General features: G+C 41.6%; 1 protein-coding gene across 1 annotated transcript; it reads right to left on the bottom strand.

The window, feature by feature from the left end:
* Positions 1-3,028: 3,028 nt before the first annotated feature.
* LOC308163962 (importin-4-like) lies at positions 3,029-19,364 on the bottom strand (the record flags this gene model as incomplete). Its single annotated transcript, XM_080538131.1, has 19 exons — positions 3,029-3,159; positions 3,249-3,318; positions 3,695-3,799; positions 4,311-4,443; positions 5,114-5,340; positions 5,932-6,108; positions 10,041-10,163; positions 10,655-10,725; positions 10,838-10,943; positions 11,160-11,217; positions 11,547-11,624; positions 15,617-15,696; positions 15,988-16,074; positions 16,310-16,421; positions 16,823-16,885; positions 17,089-17,130; positions 17,641-17,720; positions 17,932-18,018; positions 19,299-19,364. 19 exons carry the CDS (start codon positions 19,362-19,364, stop codon positions 3,029-3,031), a joined length of 1,896 nt encoding a protein of 631 aa, XP_080394257.1.
* Positions 19,365-22,588: the final 3,224 nt, after the last annotated feature.

Genomic DNA, 22,588 nt, shown 5'->3' with positions numbered 1-22,588 from the left:
ATGTTTTTAATGATTACGGCTTACAGCTCATGAAAATCAAAAATCCACTATCTAAAAAAAATGTTAGAATACATTACATAAGACCAATCAAAAAAATGATTTATAATACAGTTTCGTTGTCCTTCTGAAAAGTATTTTCATTCATTTATGCGCTCAATACTTTGGGGCTCATTTTGCACAAATTACTGAATCAATGCGGCGTGAGATGGAGGCAATCAGTCTGTGGTGAATGTTGCATTTCATCTGGAAATCAAACCAAGATCCCAAAGTCTGGAGGAAGAGTGGAGAGGAGGAAGAGTGGAGAAGAGGAGGAAGAGTGGAAGAGAGGAGGATGAGTGGAGAGGAGGAAGAGTGGAAGAGAGGAGGAAGAGTGGAGAGGAGGAAGAGTGGAGGAGAGGAGGATGAGTGGAGAGGAGGAAGAGTGGAGGAGAGGAAGAGTGGAGGAGAGGAGGAAGAGTGGAGGAGAGGAGAAGAGAAGGAAGAGTGGAGGAGAGGAGGAAAGATTGGAGGAGAGGAGGACGAGTGGAGAGGAGGAAGAGTGGAGGAGAGGAGGACGAGTGGAGAGGAGGAAGAGTGGAGGAAGGAAGAGTGGAGGAGAGGAGGAAGATTGGAGGAGAGGAGGACGAGTGGAGAGGAGGAAGAGTGGAGGAGAGGAGAAGAGAAGAGGAGGAAGAGTGGAGGAGAGGAGAAGAGGAGGAAGAGTGGAGGAGAGGAGAGGTGTAGAGCATTAGGACCAGCCCCAGGGTCTAAGGCAGGAAGCAGGTCTAGAGCATTAGGACCAGCCCCAGGGTCTCTAAGGCAGGAAGCTGGTCTAGAGCATTAGGACCAGTGGCGGCTGGCCGATAGAGGGCGCTGGGGCGCCGCCCCCACCTTCACTTCCTAGTTGCGATTTGTAAAAGTTTTTTTTTTAAATAAACATTGTTTATTCACAAAATGCGGCTGATATTCTGTCGGCGCCTATCAGCATTCATTAAAAATCCTCCAATACAATAAACATTTTATCTGTGTGTGTGTAAAATTCACTGTTAAAATACATAGGGGGAGGAGTCGGGGCGCCGGCCGAATGCAAGTCTTTGGCAGGCCAAATACTTTTGGCTTCCACGTGAGCTGTAGCAGCGCTCCAATTGGCTGTCTCCTATTTCTCGGCCGGGGCGCAAAAATTGCGCCCTGAATATCCGGTTGTTAAGTCTGACGTCAAACGTGACGTTTTGCAATTTCCGTCTCCAAACCAGAAATACAACATTGTGCGCGCGACGCGAGAGAGAGTTTTTGCCGGCTGTGATGTCTTCAGATAGAAAGTAAGCAAGTTGAAACGTTATTATTGTGACTAGAAAGTGTCTGACTGACACTTGACAATGACTATAATTCCATTGTAAATAGTGTCAAAGAACTATCAAGCTAGCTAGATAGCTCAGAGGTGATTATATGAGCTAGTCTGCTGCACACATGCCAGCTAAAGAGCTAATTGGATGCACTTTATTAAATGTTAAATTAGATATACAATCTTTCTTATTCTGCTAGAATTGGGCTTCATTGGTAATACCATAATGGCATATTTACAGTACATGGACAGTGGATTGAAGCATTTGAAATGTCTGTTTTGTATAGTATAGTTGGACATGTTTTTTTTTCCAGGTGAGAGAGTAATGTCAAAATGACATTATCTGACTGCATTGCCCACAGCAATCCAAAATTCAATTATAATTATGTTATAAATTGATATGGATCAATTTATACCTCTTATTAGATTATAAATACTCTGGTTGTTATGTTTGCCTTTTGGTTGACAGCAAAAGGGAGAGAGGAGGATAGAGAGGGAGAGAAGGAGAGAGAGCAGGATGGTGTCGGCACACCAGAGAGAGAGAGCAAGAACCAGGTGAGAAAGTGGACAGGTAGTCAAGACCCCATAAGTAAGTAGCCTTGAGAACCGATGGTTCTCGAGCCTAATGGCCCATAGGGAAGGAGCCTATCTCCTGTTTCCGTAGCGTGAGGCGGCTTAATGTACAAGTTAGTACACCCCCTGGACATGACGCTGGTATGTCGCAGGGTCTTACCCCCTGGGGGGGGGGGGGTCCATGCCACGGTCCATGCCACCCCCCCAAGGCAGCAAACCTAGGGGAAACACTGTTATTCTCATGCTAAAATCGACTGTAAATCCAGATTTTAAAGTTGATATTCTTCCCCGTGGAGCATGCCCCCATAACCTGTGCCCCACCCAAAATGTTTAGCACCAGCCGCCACTGATGTACAGTATGCAAACAGAAGTTAAGATCAGTGCATTGTTGCAGGTTTGCCCTGCGTCAGAACCCCCTTACTAAGCAGGACCGGGGACTGACAGAGCGGGGTACAACTGGAAGAGAAACAATGTTGTTTCAGAGAGCAGTTCCAGCTAGTCATGGGATTGGCCGTATTTAGGGTCAATTTATTACTTTCAATATCGTCAATTCATGACGTAAACTGAAGTGTCTACTTAATAATAGTTTAATTTCCATTTTTAAAATGTATTTATTGGAAATAAATGGCAGCTTTTCAATTCAGTTTCTCTCTCACATATGACTGAATGAAGGGATTGAAAGAAACAGATTGATATTGGCCAGTTCTGGCAGACAATGCAGAATGACAGACAAGTCTGAGAAAAAGGCATTTATCATGAGTTCATTGCTTCACACTCTAAGGCAGACATTCATCAAATTAGTGGTGAAAGGGGACAGCAGAGAATAGATATAGGTGGCTCTCAATTATAACATGGGGTAAGCAAGTAATATACTTTTTAAAAGAAAACAAAAAACAAAAAGAACAGAACTAATAGATAACACATGAATTCAAATCACATTTCATAAAAATAATAAAACAGACAATAAGTTAATACTTGTAACATAACTGCTGACTAGTAGTAGAATGATGGAAGTGCTAGGGTTTGTCCAATTTTAGAATTTCTCAACTGCTGTCCTATTTTCCCAGCCCTTTCGTAAAAATGTGTAAATCTGCTAGCTCATCAAAGGAGAATGGAAGACATGTTTGATGTGGACTACGATGGGGTGACTGCTGCGGCCAGCTTCGTCTTCTGTTCTGCAGGAAGTGAGTTCACAGCTCCCTGAAACTCCTGTGCGTGGTGCTCAGCGAAGCCTCGGACCAACAGAAGCAGGATGTTTTGGGTTTCTAGACAATGGAGAGATTTTGTGAGCAAGCGCATACTAATGCAGTAAGATAAGGGACTTGCCTAACATGATTTGTGGTTCTCTTCTCACCTGCGTCAAGCTCTTTGGTTCCCAAGACATGACTGGAAGCAGATATGATGGGCTTCATTTGACTTACCACCTGAGGGGGACAACGTAATCAAATATGATACAACGAAGGGACAACATAGAAATCTAGAGCACAGCGATGTTCGTGTCATGTTTCACTGCACAATTACACTGTTCAACACTGCTGAAGTAGCTATGACACAAAGCATGACCAGTGAGTACGCCCGCTGATCTTGCTGAATATTTGGTTAGAAGTAAATCACTTGGGCTGGGTTGCAACAACCTGGTTTACATTTTAAACCGGTTTAAATCAAGGTTTATCTACTAATCCTGTTGCACCAAACTTTAATCCTATCTTAAACCTAGTTTAATTTAATCCTGGTTTAAATCTAAGCCTCTGCTAATCCAGGTTTAAACCTGGTTTAAACCTGAGCTAAAAATGTAAGTACCAGCGCAGGATTGCGGGAATACAGGAGGGCCAGGCAGCTGTACACAGTTTTATTCTCCTCCATGTCCTCCTTCAGAGGGAGACGTTCCACTAGGGCAGGAAACACCTAGGAGAAGAGAAGAGGTGTGCCTAGTCAGTGAGACACTCTGAAACACTACACTCCTTCAAAACATCTGACTGTGTCTACAGCACTCTTCCCTCATTTACACTACAGAGCCGGGCCAAGCTGAGCTGTACTGGACTGGCCTGGTTATCCACCATAGTTGCTGAAACAGTGCTGGAAAGGACAATTTGAAAGGAAAACCACAGTATGGTTTTGGTTGGCCCTGAATTGGATAAATCCACTTAGTAAGCTGCTGGCAAACTCTGCATGTTGACTGTTAAAGAATAGAACAATAAAATCTATTTAAAAAAAGGCGCTGATTCACAGAAACTAAAGAGAACTAAATAACTTGCAGTTGGCGCAGAACTCAGACTTTTACCAACTCCCAATGGTACATTTCCGCAAACCCTCTAGGTCACAACGCTTGCACTAGTTTTGAGTTCAGGAATAGTCCCAAAGCCAATCTACCGCATGTGATAATCACGCAATAACCGAGGTTAAGGCTGAACTCTACCTGCTCCAGAGGAACACCCTCCATGTGGCTCACGATCATCCTGCAGAGGGCAGCGCACAGGTTGTCGATCACTGTTTGGTCCTTCTCTTTAGACAGCAGGTTGGAGAAGAGGGACAGCATCATAGGGTAGTCTCTGAGACAAGTTGAGGAACAAGACACCCTGAGAGACAGACAGATAGGACAGAACTAGGGCTACTTGTATTGGGCCCACTTACATAGTCAGTGGATAATCTTGCACACGTACATTGTGAGCACACATCTGCACACACGAGCACACGCACACAAACATCTTTAGACATTTACTGCATTGAGGACGGCAGTCACAACAGACACACACAGACACACACAGACACACACACACACACACAGGAACTGAAAGGTGTAGCCTTTTCCGGAGCCTCAAGGCCAAAACTCAGAGGCTAACCAACAGCTACTTTCCCCAGGCGATCAGGCTCATGAACAAGCCTACTGTAGACAACTGACTATCATCCACAAACACATCCCATGCATATGGACTACCTAAGCTTAAGCTCACAGTCAGTTTACTACTGTCACTTATGTCCTGTAATATTGACACTTTTTTATTGAATTATGCCTAGTGCCTTAATGTCTACAAATTGCAAGATACTGCTTATTGTAAATAATCGAAGCCCAAGAATTTTACTCTCTTACATTTGTGTAATGTGACGTAACAATAAACTTGAAACTTACTCAAAGAGAGAGCTGAGCTGTGTGTCACTCAGATAAGATAAGCTACCGACCTCCCCTTACATAAGCGGTCTCAGACATTCAGGAAAGGATACTGGGCCACGGTAGGGCCTGCGGCCTGAGCCAGTGCTCCCAGCCCAAACACGCTGTTTTGGCGCACCTCTGCGTTGCTGTCCCTCACCCCGCCCACCAGCACCGGCAGCAGCAGGTTGGCCAGCTTTCCGGCCACGGTCCTGCCCCCAGACACACCCACCAGAGAGTGCAGGGTCTCCCCTAGTGTGCCCAGGGAGAAAGAGCGGTCAGCCACCGTGCACGAAGATTTCTACAAACAGAGTACACATTCTCTCATTCATTGACACTTCATATCTTTATGCTTTCATCTCAGCAGACTTAGACCGAGGGATACTTTGGTTAAATGTAAAATTACATTTGATTATTACAAACTAAAAACTCATGCATAACTTTATTTTGGTTGTTATTCACTAAATCAAGCACGACCAGGCGCCATTTGAAGAAGAAGGAACATTGTGGGCTTGCTTGTTTGTGGAAATAGATTAAAGATGGTTTGGACAATAGACAGATTTGCTGGCTAGTCAGAGGTTAGCATATATGCAGATAGATAGACAGATGAGAGAGAGGAAGTATAGACAGATCAATACAATTAAGAGTTTCATAAGTATGACTTATACTGGGACAGCAGTAGTGAATGGCAATAAGAAGAAAGGATGATGGCTGAGTAGTTGAAATAAAGTGATATAGTAGTATGAACAGTGGATTAAAGGAGACAAAGACGAGAGAGAGAGAGAGAGAGAGAGAGAGAGAGAGAGAGAGAGAGAGAGAGAGAGAGAGAGAGAGAGAGAGAGAGAGAGAGAGAGAGCGACAGACAGAGAGAGACAGAGGCACCCTGACTCACAGCCTTGTTCATGATGAGGGGCAGCAGCTCGATGAGGTAAGGGGAGAAGACGTCGGCGGGCACGGCAGACGCCAGTAACGGGATGCCCTCGCCGGCAAACTCCTGCAGCATGGCGTCATACTCCGCCTGCTGCTCCTCATCCTCCGCCTCGTCTCCTCCTCCACCCTGACACACCGTCTGTATGGGGAAGAGGGGACAGGAGTAGAGCTGCACGATTTGGGGGAAAAAATCGAATTGCGATTATTTGGACAGATATTGCGATTGCGATTTAATTTGCGATTCTTTTTTTTAAAGCGACCCAAAGGATGTTTTTGTAAAGTGTGGCCATATCTCCGGCTAGGAAGGTCGTATCAACGTGCAGTTTGTTTGTACGTCTTCAGGGGACTTAGAGGCTCCCTCCTCTAGCACCCCCACAGCCCGAGCTACGAGTGAAATAACTAAACTTACATTGGGTTGCTTTAAAGTTGGGTTGCTTTAAAATCAAGCTTCAGATTAAAACATGTGATGGAGCATTACTAACCTGACTCAGATGGTTTGTTTCACACAACCATCTAGGAAAGCTTAATTGGAAGCTGTTTGGAAAAGGGCAGGTACTTTCAAAAAATACTTGGCAGGTGATTGGATGAATCTGTCTATCACCTTCTATCATGGGCTAATTTCAGAGAGCATTACCACATGATACCATCAAACTGTTAACTGCTCTTATGCCATCAAACTGTTCTAATGCAAGGATGAGAACTTAAAAGATATGAATTGGAACAACATATTTATGTATGGGTTTTTTAAACAGCTGCCATTTTGTTTCTCTCAAGTGTAAAAAAAAATTTGAACAATTCCAATATGAAAATAAAATAGGACCTTTCTACAAACAAGGTTATTTAATTATGGCTCAGGAGCAGCATCTAAATATTGCACATACTGCAATCAAGTTAAATAAAGTCATAATAAAAATGTCCAGTAAAAAAGAATAGGTCCTTTCTGTAAACATTGAAATAGATAAAGCTCTTCAACTCGTCGTAATGTATGTAAGTGCACGGCTCGACCGCAGATCGGTTGTTGTTGCATCGTACTCCACATTTTTCAGCTCCGTATGTGCGGGATGGAATCACATTATCTTTTATCCAGCGTTTGGATGAGTTTTTTAAACTCTTCGTTGCTCACAGTGTTAATAGACACCATGTCTTTAGCGAGGTAATGCGTGATGGAATTGGTTATTTCACGGTGCCTTCGTGAGAACAGCCGCAAACGACTCTAAAACTCTAGTTTGCTTAACGTTAGACCGGGCTACGGGACTTTCACTTAACTCTCCATTTCTGACCGTACACTCGTCATAGAGCTGTCCGTGGTACTTTTTCAAGTGCTGATACAGGTTTGTGGTGTTGCCTCTGGATGGAGCGACTGTTCCTGCTTTTGTTGCACATCCTAAACCCGAAATACTTACAACAGAAGTGCTGTTTTTCTTCGGGACTAAATCGTTGCTTCTGGCTCTACTGAAGCCATTTATCCACACCATGAATGTTGCTAGCTACTGAAACGTCTTCACAGATTCACACCTGGGCGTTTCACGTGCAGTGTTGTTGGGTGTGTGCGTTCATTGACGTTGAATCCGACGCGCTGTATAATGTATCCCAAATCGCAGGCTTTGCGATTTGCTAATCGCACCATCTCAAATCGCGATTTCGATTTAAAATCGATTAATCGTGCAGCCCTAGACAGGAGGGTCACTGAGACATTCTAATACACAGAAAAATGACTGGCTGGGTTCTGTCAGGCAGCCATATTGTTCTCCAAATATGTTTAACTGGTTGAAACAACAAAGAGAATCAGGGGGGCGGAGGATGGCCAGTTACCGGTCATTTAAGAAATAAAATACAGACATATAAGACGCTGCTTAAGCGATTGCATCATAACGACAGTCGTCTCCAGAACAGATGAAAGCTGTCTGGAGACAACCATAGCAAAAGCTTGTATTGGAATTTCCTTAGGTATCTAAAATGTAGCTAGTTTGTTGGGTAATTGAGCTTTTCATTTGATATATACAATACTGGCAAGGCAAGGAAAGTTTATTTGTATATAACATTTCATACAACTGGGGCAATTCAAAGTGCTTTACATACAGTATAAAGAAAATCCAGAAAAAGAAGGATAGTAATAAAAAAACTACACAGGGACAATTCCTGTGGAAATTGTGAAGTGTGCTCGCCCCAGGGATGCACAGGGATGGGGGCAGCAGAGTTTAGGAGGTTGAAGAGTATATTGCTTGTTAGGTGATATTCTCCCGATCTGTTTAAGTGGAGGCCGTCTCTTCTGAATAACTCTCAGCCTCCAGTAAATGTTCCAATGGTGAATAAATGTCATCCCTTTAAGTTTGCACGCTCCAGCGAGCCAAGTGTCAGGGCTTAGGAGTTGGCTAAATTCGGCCTACCGTGGGGAGGACTCCTGAGATGAATGTATCAATCTCAAGCGTGCCAAGTTTATTGAAAAGTTCTATAAAATCACGTCTCAAGTCTTGTGAGCCCATTTTACGAGAATCGATTGTTCCCACATGCAATATGAATCGCTTTGTCTCTGGGTGATGTTGGGAATTTGTATTAAAATCACTAGAAGTGATAAATCATGTACTATGTGCTCATTTAAATAATATGTGAATGCGGTCAGTTGAGAACAATAGGAAGGTCACGCAAAGCCAAAAGAGAGGTTCTGTTTTTGAGCGACAAGAAGAAGACAAGCTCCTGACTAAAAGAACGTTTTATGATTCAAACTGCTTATAAATTACTTATTTTTACCTATGTGCTAACAACCATTGTATACCTGCTGTTATGATATTCTATTTTTCTGTACTGATTTTATACTTTCATAACTAATGATTAATGATAAGTCTATTCTTCTATACTATACTTTAACTTGTAAATCGAATCCTAACTCATATTACTGTGCAACTTCAAATGTTTTCACAAGCTACTGATAAGAACTCAACTCACTGCTCTCCTCACAAAAGTATGATATCACCATGGGAACGAGACGCTAGCAGGACACTCAAGCTGATAACATACAGTGCATTTTCGCACCCACACAGGAGGAATTGAAGGCCAATGCTAACGAGCAGCTGCAACGGATTTTGTACGGACAAGTGGAAAGCTACTAGATAGGGGGGGGGGGAGGCACCACCCGGCCCCAAATGTTGAATCAAATGTATAAACACTATGTACCAGGGAAAAAGGGGACTCTGGTCTGGTGGAGCTCTTGCAGTTAACTTGTTGACGGCTAGCTGAGACGGGCCTGCAGAGGTGAAACTAGATGAGACCACTTTTCCATGGAAATGAACTATTATTGCTTGCTGATGTGCTTGAATAAATATTATCTTAATGAACAGTTCAGTAGTGGTGCCTAATATTTGATTGGATCATATCATCTTAAGAAGTGATAACAAGGACGTCTCGTTGAGATTAAACGAACTCGCTTGTAAAGTGACGACTCAATTAAATCGATACTGGAGAAGTTGATCGCCTTACAGTGATCAGACAGTGTCTTTTCCACATCTTTTGTTGTGTCTGAAACCATTGCATTGGGAAGACAGTGGATATGTTATTTTTTACCTTTCACGTTTCTGATCGTCAAGTCTCCAATAAACAAAGTATCAGGAGAAGGAGCTTCCTCGGCTCCGTGTCGGAGTGCCTCTGACTCTTATCCGGGCGTTGTGCAGTCATGCAAGGCCGCAAGTTAGTTAATGATAGGCTTCGGTTGGCTGCTTTTCAGTGATTTCTGTAGCCTGTGGAATCTTTCCGGGGGATGATTAATCTGTCCAGTGAATTTTGCAGCTGTCAGCTGTCTCATTAGCTCTGGAAAATGTGAATTATAATATTGATCCATTAGAAAGGCTTGCGTAAGCGGAGGATGATTAGCGTAGCGAGTTTCCAGGGCAGCGAATCTTCTTTGCAGGCTATATTCTAATAAGTCGACTCTCTTTGAAAGATCCACACAGCTAACAGATAGTAGGTATAGTAAAAATAGTAGAGAGCAAAAAACGAGCGAGGAAGAAAGCAGATCTACTCTACTCAGAACCAGGAAGTAGTACTACTGGAGACCCAAGCCGGCCCAGCTTATCTCACCTTCTTCTTCAGTACGTCGCGGATGGCCTGGCTGATCTCTTGCAGGCGTCCGGGTGCCTGCAGCGCATCCCCCTGAGAGGCCTTGAGCACCGCGTTCATGGCCTCCAGCACGCCCATCACCACCTGCGTACATGACATTTACATTATCCTGTATCATCACATTATCATACCATTATTTGACCAATTTAACTATATTATAACATCATGATTAGGGCATAGAACACTATGGATATATATATATATAGCTGTTTCACTGTTCACAGCTATATTTATAGCTGTTTCACTGTTTATTGTTTTGTGCGTTTGTCTTTCTGACTCTGTTCCGTTTGTCCCATTCCCTTGTAAAGCGACCATGGGTCTGTGAAAGGCGCTATATAAATGTAAGTAATTATTATTATTATTATTATTAAACTTGGTGCGCAGGTCCATTAGACTCAGACACATGCAAATCAACCAACATTGGCGAGCAACCGCCATTATTTTGATACCTCTTGATGTGGTTCACCAAAATCTCTTAAAATGTTATACACATGCCATACATATAAAAACTGATTTCATCAAAGACAGTCTCTACTCTATTGCTATAAATGGCTCATCATCATCATAATCATCACCTGCCGCTCGCGCTCCTTGCGTATTGCCTCCAGGAAGCTGGGCAGCACCACTTCTAGAAGCTTCTGGAGGACTAGGAGGGACAAACAAAGCAGCATGTTAGCTAACAACCTTTTATGGAAAGTGGGCACAGAGCAGTGATTGGGATGAAAAGAGAGAGAGAGAGGGAAGGGGGCGGTTTATACCCTGACGGTTGGTTTCTGAGGGACTCTCCTGACACACTTTGTGCTGAGCTCGGCAGAACTGGCCCATGGCCCCGAAAGCGGCCCTCCGCACATCCTGGTGGGGGAACTGACAGGGGGAGGCGGGCAAACAGAGGGTGTACACGGTAAGAGATGCCTCCGTTACTCACTCATAATATACAGTAGCACACTTATTCATACTCACATAGTAGCTAGCATACATCATTTAATCAGACATCCATTTACCGACACACACAACACCCTCCTCCTCCTCCTCCTCCTCATTCTCCTTCTTAAGAAGGACAGAGCAAGCAGAGCTACTTACATCCTTCAGCTCATAAACCTGCTGGAAGCTGGACTCGAGGAAGGGCTGGAAGGCAGCACTGAGGAGTGGGTTCAGAACAGAAGAGTCAGAACCATAGCGGATATCCCAGTGTCCTATATCTATGGTGAGAACCGAGTGAGTGAGACTCCTAACTATCGACAGCAGCTATTAATTACTATGTTCCAAAAAGGACTGACTCCTTGGCCATTCCTGTAGATCTGGAAAGAATTTGATAGGTGGTGGCAAAATGGCCACTCTACTATCATCATCAGAGTACATGGTAGAGCTGTTATTATTTTCCCTTCATCCATCTCACTCCTCTCAGATCTATAGGAGTATGTGGCTGGAGGTTGATTTGGGATTCAGCAGCATGTGTATGTGTGTTACCCAGTGTTGAAGGCAATCTCTCCTAGGGCGTCGCAGGCGTCCTCTTTCTCGTCAATGTAGGCGTTTTCTACACTGAACCTGTGGGAGAAGAGAGAGAGAGAGAGAGAGAGAGAGAGAGAGAGAGAGAGAGAGAGAGAGAGAGAGAGAGAGATCATGAGTGTGCTTGTAGAAATAGCATGGCCCCTTTCTTTCATTCTCTCCATGGCTTCATCCACATACAGTACGGTGCTTATAGAAATTATTCAGCCCTCTTTCAACACTTTCTTCTTTTGTTTCCCCAGAGCATCAAACAACTGATCTGCACACCCTATTGGACACTTTCAAATGTAAAGACTTTTTTTCTGCAATAGTTTATTGAAAATGTTATTACTTCCCCACTTGCTGTGGCTCTCCTAAAATGTTCTCAAATGCAGACAGAAGTTACTCAATTAGTTAATAGGGTTAGGGTTAAAAAGTTAACATCGTCTTGGGTGGAATCTCAAATACAAATTTTCTAAATTAATATCAGGCCATCCTATGGCTTAAGGGTACTCAATTGAAACCCTATACTAGTAGATTACATTACATAATAACCTTAAAACATCATAATTTCATAAACATTTCCTCCCAAAGATACATTTTAAAACCGCACCTTATTACAGAGACCACAACTGCATTTAATGGACTAAGGCAGACTAGAATTTTATTTTTTTTTTGCAGGCAGACAACAGGAAAGCAGCTCTGTAGCATCAACTTCAAACAAAACACACTGAAATATTTGTGTTGGTTTAAAAAGGCAGTCAACTAACAGAGGAATGCATACTAAAATTCAGAAGCTAAAGAAAAAGTTTTAAAAACCTTGAAGAAAAAAAATGTATATACTGTACATGTCATATATATAGTTGTGTGTGAGAGAGAGAGAGAGAGAGAGAGAGAGAGAGAGAGAGAGAGAGAGAGAGAGAGAGAGAGAGAGAGAGAGAGTGAGAGAGAGAGAGTGCTGTCATGTTGCCTTTTTAGCTATCCTTTACACATACACACACCACCTGCTGAGCGCGCACATGCGCGTGTTGTGTATTTATCTTACTGGTTATGAATCAAAGAACAGTTATTGAGTTTAAGACGATTTAATGAAAGTACAAAACAGATACATGGATACATACAGTTGGAGCCCGGAGGCTGGGCTGGTGGTCTGCTGGTCGGCTGGAAAAGAGACCGCCCCTTGGGTCTCATGGTTATTTATCACATTATGCAAATACAGTCACAGGCCATAGCCTATCACCTTGCCTAGATGGTCAAGAGGAGAGGCCTGTGATGTCACTATGGCCTTAAGTTAGGGGGCTGGTCAGACCACAAGAGCCATTCCACAGCACTCCCCCACAGCATATATTCAGGCCCCTATCATACTATCTATGCATGTGTGTGTGTTTAAGTAGAAATATACGACACGCGCACACACACACACACACACACACACACACACACACACACAGTAAGACAACCACCATAGAGACCCATACAACCACCATAGACACCCATACAACCACCATAGACTATTGCAAAATTTCGCGACGTCAATATAATTTAAAAACGCATCGGACTCTAATAGAACGCATCAGACGTCAGTGTGAAGGTCTCTGTGCGCAACGTTTTTTTTTTTCGGATGACGGATTTGAAAATACAAATTGTGCAAAGACCTTTAAGTTAGGCTTCAAGCCTTTAAATGTAAAGACATCATTCTCAGATAATGTTACACAGTTCAGACACACAAACACAAGGAAGTCACAATCAGACCCGTTTGGACATCAAGCATATTATATTTTATTCATAAGACAACAACAATGTCAAAGGAAAACGACTGGTAGGAATCTGACCACAGGTCAATTAAAAAACCAACAACAGACATTATGTGAAGACAAAGTAAAAGAGTCATTCTAGAACGCTGCCTTTTAAAAAAAGGCAGAGTGAATATTTTTTTGTTTGTTTTTGTTTGTTTTCATTTAGATTTGTACAAGTCCTCGTTTTCTTAAAACAACAACAACAATGTCAAAGGAAAACGACTGGTAGGAATCTGACCACAGGTCAATTAAAAAACCAACAACAGACATTATGTGAAGACAAAGTAAAAGAGTCATTCTAGAACGCTGCCTTTTTAAAAAAAAGGCAGAGTGAATATTTTTTTGTTTGTTTTTGTTTGTTTTCATTTAGATTTGTACAAGTCCTCGTTTTCTTAAAACAACAACAACAATGTCAAAGGAAAACGACTGGTAGGAATCTGACCACAGGTCAATTAAAAAACCAACAACAGACATTATGTGAAGACAAAGTAAAAGAGTCATTCTAGAACGCTGCCTTTTTAAAAAAAGGCAGAGTGAATATTTTTTTGTTTGTTTTTGTTTGTTTTCATTTAGATTTGTACAAGTCCTCGTTTTCTTAAAACAACAACAACAATGTCAAAGGAAAACGACTGGTAGGAATCTGACCACAGGTCAATTAAAAAACCAACAACAGACATTATGTGAAGACAAAGTAAAAGAGTCATTCTAGAACGCTGCCTTTTAAAAAAAAGGCAGAGTGAATATTTTTTTGTTTGTTTTTCATTTAGATTTGTACAAGTCCTCGTTTTCTTTTTAAAGATATAAGATAAGTTGTTTTGTCACATACTGATTTGCTCTAGTTATACAGTGAAGAATCTTGTTTATGTATTAAAGTCCAAAGTTTTGTTAACTGTTTCTGTAAAATTCTGTTTAAACGATTTAGTGACACAGATTCTGTTTCTGTGTGTTATATACATGTAATTGGGTCTCCATTGTGTTGGATCCCAGAGTCTGGGCGCTCAGTCTATGGGCAGGAGGTCATGGAGACGAAACCGATCTCGGACATGTGGCCTTACGTCTTCCTTCTGCAAAAGAGGGGAACACGTTAAAAATAAAAACAGACCCAAACGACTTGCACTGACTTCATCCTGGACAGGATACGGTCATACTATAAGCACTACCATATATAAAGATGTTGCTATTAGATTAGGTAGATGGACGGATTTAAATTGAGTACCCACCATCTCCACAAGCTTCTCCAGGAAGGGAACCAGCTTCCGGAGTTCAGTGTCATTTTTGTCAACGTACCAGCTCTCGATTGGAATCCCATTGGAGAGCTGTAAAGGTTCAAAACAAAGTAGATTTGACTTTCAATCAAATAACCAGTCCTGTGAGAGGCTAGAGGGAAATTAAAAAGAAGAAGTGATTGAATGCTTACCTGATACGCAAAGGCTTGAGGTGAATTGTCAATTAGTATAGTCTTTGAAAGATCCCTTCCAAGAATGTTGAGGTCCTTGATGTACTGTCCTTGTACACAAACACAGTGCTCACGAAACAACCTATGCCTGTAAAAGAGAGAGGGGGAATAACCATTCAACTCTTGACCAGATCATTCACATGGCAGGGATGGTCTCAGAACTAAGAAACAATGCACTACTTACAATCTTGAACCATAGGCCACAACTAATAAATCACAAGTAAGCCACAACTAATATTAAGGTGTTTTTCATGTGTAAACTTGCTTTATAATGGAACAGATATTTACATCTAAATTCATTTTGAGATGATAATAATAATAATAATAATAATAATAATAATAATAATACTAATACATTAGACTTATATAGCGCTTTTCTAGACACTCAAAGACGCTTTACCAACTGAAAAGGTTGAGTAGTAATAATAAAAAGAGACGTGGGGTAGTGGTGGTCTAGTGGATAGTGAGTTGGACTTGGGATCGGAAGGTTGTGAGTTCAAATCCCGCCTGAAGCCACACCACTACTAGTGTGCGCTTGGGTAAGGCACTTAGCCCTCAGTTACTCCAGGGGGAATGTCCCTGTAATTCGTAATTGTAAGTCGCTTTGGATAAAAGCGTCTGCTAAATGGCAAAATTATTTTTAATTAATTATTAAAAAGAGACAAAAAGGTTACGGTAGTGCTGGGTAGAAGACAACAATAGAAGATAAGATCCATCGTTTAAAAAGTTGAATCCGTTCAGCTATGATTTACATCAAAAGCTGTGTTGGTATACAGCAATAAACTTGTGCTTTCACTGACCTGAACAACTGTTTCTTGGGATCCAGGATGTTGAGCAATGTGTCTGCATAACCTTTCTCAGAGGCAGTAAAGAGAATGATCTGTGAAGAATAAGACAATTGTGTTAAAGTGAGCAGGTTTAAGTTTGGGTTTTGCCAAGTATACAGTTATACAGACATAAACTTTGTTCAATGAGAATCTCACCTCATAGATTTGAGACATACGCTCCAGGAACTCTCTAAAGAATGGCCTCAACCGGACATAATTCTTCAGAAGAAGAAAAACAAACAGGAAAAACTTCACTGAGACCATGTCCAACCATGTCCCCCTGGTCAGTGAAGACCGCCCCCTCTCTAATGACAATCACAGAACATGGCACAGGCAGTAAGTACCTTGTATATGACGTCTTGGAAAAGGTAAGGAAAGGTGAAGTCAGCATCCTCTAGTTCGTCCAAACTACAATGCACCAACGTTTCATCCTGATGGAACACAACAGGAAAGAGCCTCTATTTATTTTAACAGTTATAGTTCTTCAAGGAATTTCTCAACAAATGACGAAATCTCAAAATGACTCCAAATGAACCTTATTAACACCGCTTTGTTAACATCATAACAAAGGCAATCACCACTCCCAAATCAAATGTAAACAAATTGACATATTTTCCAAGGACATATGAGATTGTGACTTAAAACCAAGTTGTGCATATCACTCACCAGGTCCAAGACCAGGGAGAACTCTGGAGTGCTTTGTGTTTTCAGAGGCAGCGCCGGTTTGCGGGTCATCTGGTCCTCTGTCAGTGGGGGCATGTGCTTGATGAAGCGGTACCTGAAACAGAGCAGGGGGATATTGGTTCATCATTGACCACCATTGACCAACCTACAGACCTTTGGGGACAAAGCCTTCAGCGTGGCCGCATCTACTCTCTGGAACTCCCTCCCCATAGTGATCCGCAACGCCCCCACCCTGGACTCCTTCAAATTAGCCCTTAAAACTCATCTGTTCACCAAGGCCTTTGGCCCCTAGTCAATGTTTCAGTTTTGCTTTGTTTGTTTTCTGTTTTGTCTGTCTGATCATTTCCCTTAGAATTGTAAAGCGTCCTTGGGTTTTTTGAAAGGCGCTATAGAAATAACGTATTATTTAAGTTATTATTATTGTCCCATCAAAAAACGAAATAAAACTTAATTGGTTTGTTTACAAGGTAACTAACTAAATGAAGGTCTACTCACGGATCAAACGGGGGTTTGTCCATCACAGCATTGAGCTGTGAGAGGGCGTGACGCACTGTGTGTCTGCAACAGAGATACCACATTTACCATAAAAGACCAAAGCAAGGGGGTTGTTCATTGTATTATTCATTGTGTTTATGGTAGGATAAGCATACAACTGGGTGCCATGACCCATTGGTTTTCATGTCGGCCAAACAAAGTTGGCCTAAAGTTTCAACATCAAATGCCACCTACATTGTCTTTCATATCAATAAAAGAAAGCTTACTCTGTCTCCTGTTGGAAAGCTTGCAGGACCGCTGCCTTCAGACTATGGAAAAACAAAAACAAAATAAGAAAATAACATCTCAAACACAATTAAGCGTTATGGAATGAGAAGCCGTGGTATATCGTGGATATTGGCACGGCTAGCGGGGTGGTTAGTTACACCCCCCAGGTTGATTGATTGATTGAAAACTTTATTAGAAGATTTGCAGAAGTAGGTACATGAGAGTACATATTACATACAAGGTCAACTAAAAGGATAAAAACCCAAGAAAGCCACTGGCTTATTTCAATTGGGGTCCTTGATTTTCAATTCATCGTTCCAATTCATCGTTCCATTTCCAATATCCACGATATACCACGGCTTCGAGTTCCAAGAAGGAGGAGGCTTTCCATCATTTGTTTCCTATGCCTCCTATGACCCCCCAAAAATACACAATGGAATAATCAACTCTTATTATTTCGTTTATGTAACAATGTTCTACTCTAACTATAGTATTTTTGAATGTCATCATTAGAAAGGGGTAGGAAGGAAGGAATGACAACAACAGCCAACCTCTCACTGTGATCCGGGCTAATCTTCGTCCCGCGTTTCGTCACTCGCATCCTCAACATCTCTGCGGCTGACTGGCGAATCTGAGAGAGATGGAATTATAATGCCCGGATGAAGGTGACGGTAGCAAAGACAACACATATCATTGACAACTCAACACAAGGTGAGCAAACCTGTAAGCAAACCTGTAAACCTCATTAGCCTCAACCTGTAAACCTCATTAGCCTTCAACTGATTCTGAACTCTTCTCCGATGTGAGGGTTAGGGGACCCATGTTTGTACTGTTGTACATACCTGTGGATTCTGGGAGCTAGTCATGACAGCACACAGAGCTGGAATGATGGCTGGGTCTTTGAAAGCCTGCTCCATCTGAGCAATGGCCTAAAAAAAAAGAGAGGAAACAACACTGTAACAGTGTTTTGCCAAGTAGTAACAAATCTATATTGAACATGAATGCTGACCACTGGCACTGACTGTAGACACATCGCCGGGGGACTGTCACGTGTATGAAGTGACAGAAGAATAAGCCTGCAGGGTCAGCTGTCAAAGACACACTGCATTTGATCATCACACTTCAAATTAGTAACCCTAGTCGTCTATCTGTACAAAAATTGCGCCCTGAATATCCGGTTGTTAACTAACTAGCTAGGTAGCTAACTAACTAACTGACTGACTGACTAGCTAGGTAGCTAACTAACTAACTGACTAACTAACTAGCTAGGTAGCTAACTAACTAACTGACTAACTAACTAGCTAGGTAGCTAACTAACTGACTGACTGACTGACTAGCTAGGTAGCTAACTAACTGACTGACTGACTAGCTCGGTAGCTAACTAACTAACTGACTAACTAACTAGCTAGGTAGCTAACTAACTAACTGACTGACTAGCTAGGTAGCTAACTAACTAACTAACTGACTAACTAACTAGCTAGGTAGCTAACTAACTGACTGACTGACTGACTAGCTAGGTAGCTAACTAACTAACTGACTAACTAACTAGCTAGGTAGCTAACTAACTAACTAACTAACTAACTGACTGACTGACTAGCTAGGTAGCTAACTAACTGACTGACTGACTAGCTAGGTAGCTAACTAACTAACTGACTAACTAACTAGCTAGGTAGCTAACTAACTGACTGACTGACTGACTAGCTAGGTAGCTAACTAACTGACTGACTGACTAGCTCGGTAGCTAACTAACTAACTGACTAACTAACTAACTAACTGACTGACTAACTAACTAACTAACTAACTAACTAACTAACTGACTAACTAACTGACTAACTAACTAACTAACTAACTAACTGACTAACTAACTGACTGACTGACTAGCTAGGTAGCTAACTAACTAACTGACTGACTAGCTAGGTAGCTAACTAACTAACTAACTACCTACCTAACTAATTAACTAACTGACTGACTGACTGACTAGCTAGGTAGCTAACTAGCTAACTAACTGACTAACTAACTAACATTCATTCATTCATTCATTCATTCATTCATTCATTCATTAGACTTGGTAACTGATTTGTAGCAGTTGGTAGTAAACGGGCTAGCCCGGCGTCACCAAAGCTCTGCCACTAACGACGGTTGGTACTAATGGTTAAACACACGGTCGTGCCCATCCCGTTTGACCAGATCAATTAAGATATGTCATTACCTGCTGAATGACGGCATTGTCAGGCTGGGTGAGCTGTAACAGAATCTGCTCTAGTCCCTCTGACATGTTGATCTCTTCCAAGATGATCAGCTCCTTCTTACGGTTTGATGTTATTATTAAAAATTCGCGTGAAACGGCAAGCAAACTTCAAAACAAAACAACAAAGTTAAAGTTGACCCTTATACAGCAGCTGTGTCAGTAAGCAAATCTAAGATTAGCATATGACAGCAGATACCTCACTATCTAGTAAGATAGCTTAGATAGTTCAATCTAGCTATTTTAGCTAACGTAAGGTAAATGTTGTACCGTACGCCTTTCCAGTGGACTTCCAACTCGGACGGCGGTTGGGATTCGAATGTCGCACCCCGGCCGGCTCGTTCCATCAGGCCATTTGCGAAACCTAGGATGGTATGGGGAATTTGCGAAACCTAGGACGGTATGGGGAAGGCAGGGCAATACCGCTACCTGATTGGTTGGCGAAAAACATGTTTATTGACTGGGCAACACAGTGTAAATACAGAGTTCAAGTTTAAACAACTCCTAAAGTTCTGAAATGTATTTGTGGGTATACAATGTGACAAATGGAATGTTAACAAGCTGGTTATTATCAGAATAAACAGCCTGGTCTCACACATCACACATAGAGATTACAGGGACAGTCTAACCCTAACCCTAACCCTAACCTTAACCCTAACCCTAGGAGTTGTTTAAACTTGAACTCTGTATTTACACTGTGTTGCCCAGTCAATAAACATGTTTTTCGCCAACCAATCAGGTAGCGGTATTGCCCTGCCTTCCCCATGCCAAGTGTGAGGGTGATTTTGTGTGATTTGAAACCTGCTCGTGTCATTTGTCAATTGATTTTTTGTATTCCACCTTCTTACTCTTGTAGCACTTCTTAGGAGCCGGCAGTAACATTTCACTGTACATTGTACCTGTACGATATGCACGTGACAAATAAAATTGACTTTGACTTTGACATAATGTAATATGCAGTTTAAATACTACAATTATGATTGCGTGTCTAGTCTAATCACGTTTTGAAGTTGTATAAACGTTGTTGTTTAAAGTTGATCATCTTGCTATTGACATTCATAGTAGTAGTAGTAGGAGTGACCACTGGAGAGTGACAATAAATGGCAATTTACACCTCAGGCAACAAAAGAGTGAGTACCTCGTCTCGTCTCACACAGACACAAAGAATCGATTAACGATCAAAACAACGTTCTTGGCTAATCTTGCCACCCACTGCCATGTTGTTCACTGTTGGTAAGGTTGGGACACTTTTACAATAAATCAACTGTCAGTGATATTTTATGTTGTCAAATATGTCATTTGCATGTTAAATATGACTCATAAATACTATGATGAGAGTAGAACATTTGAATGACTGTATGAATGACTGTATGAATGACTGTATGAATGAATGGTCTTTATTGTCATTGATACAGTACAGGTACCAAACAACGAAATTTGGGAGGGGGGGCTCCCCTGGTGCTTGGAAAAAAAACTAAAAACAGGAAGGGAAAAGAGCTGGTTTACATAAATAAAGGCTATGTACACTATCCACTATACTATACTATACAAATAAAACACTGTGCTGTACTCTATGCTATGCTATACCTATTCTAACATTTCCCATCTCTGAACCTTATGTACCCGAGGGTTGTCATATTGCACATAGTGTTATTGTGTAAGTGTATATAACCTCATCAATCATAGCAAAAGTAGATAGGTCACAAGATACTTAATGCATAGCTTCAAATCATGTCAGCAGCTTCTCGTGATGTTCTATAGTCATTTATCAAATTACAATATTTTCCTTGATTAGGATTAGGGTTAGTTATGACTCCTACCTTTATGAGAGAACAATTGTATACCTCTTCATAACCAACTAAATAAAGACGTATTACAGTGTTGTTTGCTTTTGAAGACATGAGATTTGTAAACAAATTATTTATAGCTTCAGATCACTCTCAGGGAATGTACCTCCTTGATGCTGTGAAGTGAGAGGTGCTGTCTGCGTGTTAAAATATCAACATAGTTTCATTGTTTATATTGGGTCGGTGGCCCTGCATCCTGAAATCACTGACAGTGCTTCTACAATAGGTTCTATAAACTCCAATTGATTTACTGGGCCTACCGGGTTATTCCACAACACAACATAAATGTATTTGACAAAAAGAAACAACACACAGCCTTCAATTATGCCACAACATACAAGGATAATATTGACGGTCACCTGTTGTAATGCACACAGCCCCCCCACCCCAACACCTATCACCCCACCAGGGTCCAGGTAGAGATCAGTAGCTATGCTAATCATCCCATAGGCTTACCATCATCACATTCTTTCACTTCTAAATGAATCATTACCATTCTAATGCTGCCACAGAGGTAGGCCACAAACAAGCATTTGAATGATAATGCTGCTTGAGCAAACCTGGTTTGTTTTGTGAAAGGATTGCAAATGAGAGGCAATGCCACATTGAGGTGTTCACAGCCATTGTCCGAGGCTGCCTGGAAGTTAGCTACACTAATCTATACCAGAGGGGAGGCATGGCTCATGAAATAAAGTGATCAGTCAGTGATGACTGAGGTAATCACAAACCACCAATAGATGTTTAACAGAGCATGCTGTGAGGGATATATCTGGGTGCTTTAGTTACACCTTTTAAGTGTACAAGATCTGACTGAACAAATGAGTTGTCCCTAGACCCAGATCTCTGTCAACTTAATAACCAATGGACATAACTGCACAACAACATATGACACAGAAGCAAAACTATACTAACAAGAAACACTGCTTGAAACTGGTGTTTTTGTTGTAGTAAGGAAAGGAAAGGGATTCAAAGTTTGTCATTGCACAGAGTACAACAAAATGCACTAGAGGGGGCATCTAGGCAATTGAAGGCGATCCCGGAGCAATTAGGGGTTTAGTGCCTTGCTCAGGGACACTATATATCACTACATCTTATACAGGTGCTGGTCATATAATTAGAATATCATAAAAAAGTTGATTTATTTCAGTAATTCCATTCAAAAAGTGAAACTTGTATAATGTATACATTCATTCCACACAGACTGATATATTTCAAGTGTTTATTGCTTTTAATTTTGATGATTATTACTGACAACTAATGAAAACCCCAAATGTAGTATCTCAGAAAATTAGAATATTGTGAAAAGGTTAAATATTGAAGACCCCTGGTGCCACACTCTAATCAGCTAATTAACTAAAAACACCTGCAAACGCCTTTAAATGGTCCCTCAGTCCAGTTCTGTATATG

This window comes from Nansenia antarctica (assembly GCF_963989245.1).
Source record: "Nansenia antarctica genome assembly, chromosome: 8".
Classification (NCBI taxonomy): Eukaryota; Metazoa; Chordata; class Actinopteri; order Argentiniformes; family Microstomatidae; genus Nansenia; species Nansenia antarctica.
The sequence above is the reverse complement of the archived record's forward strand: the minus strand, read 5'-3'. Positions and strand labels throughout refer to the sequence as shown.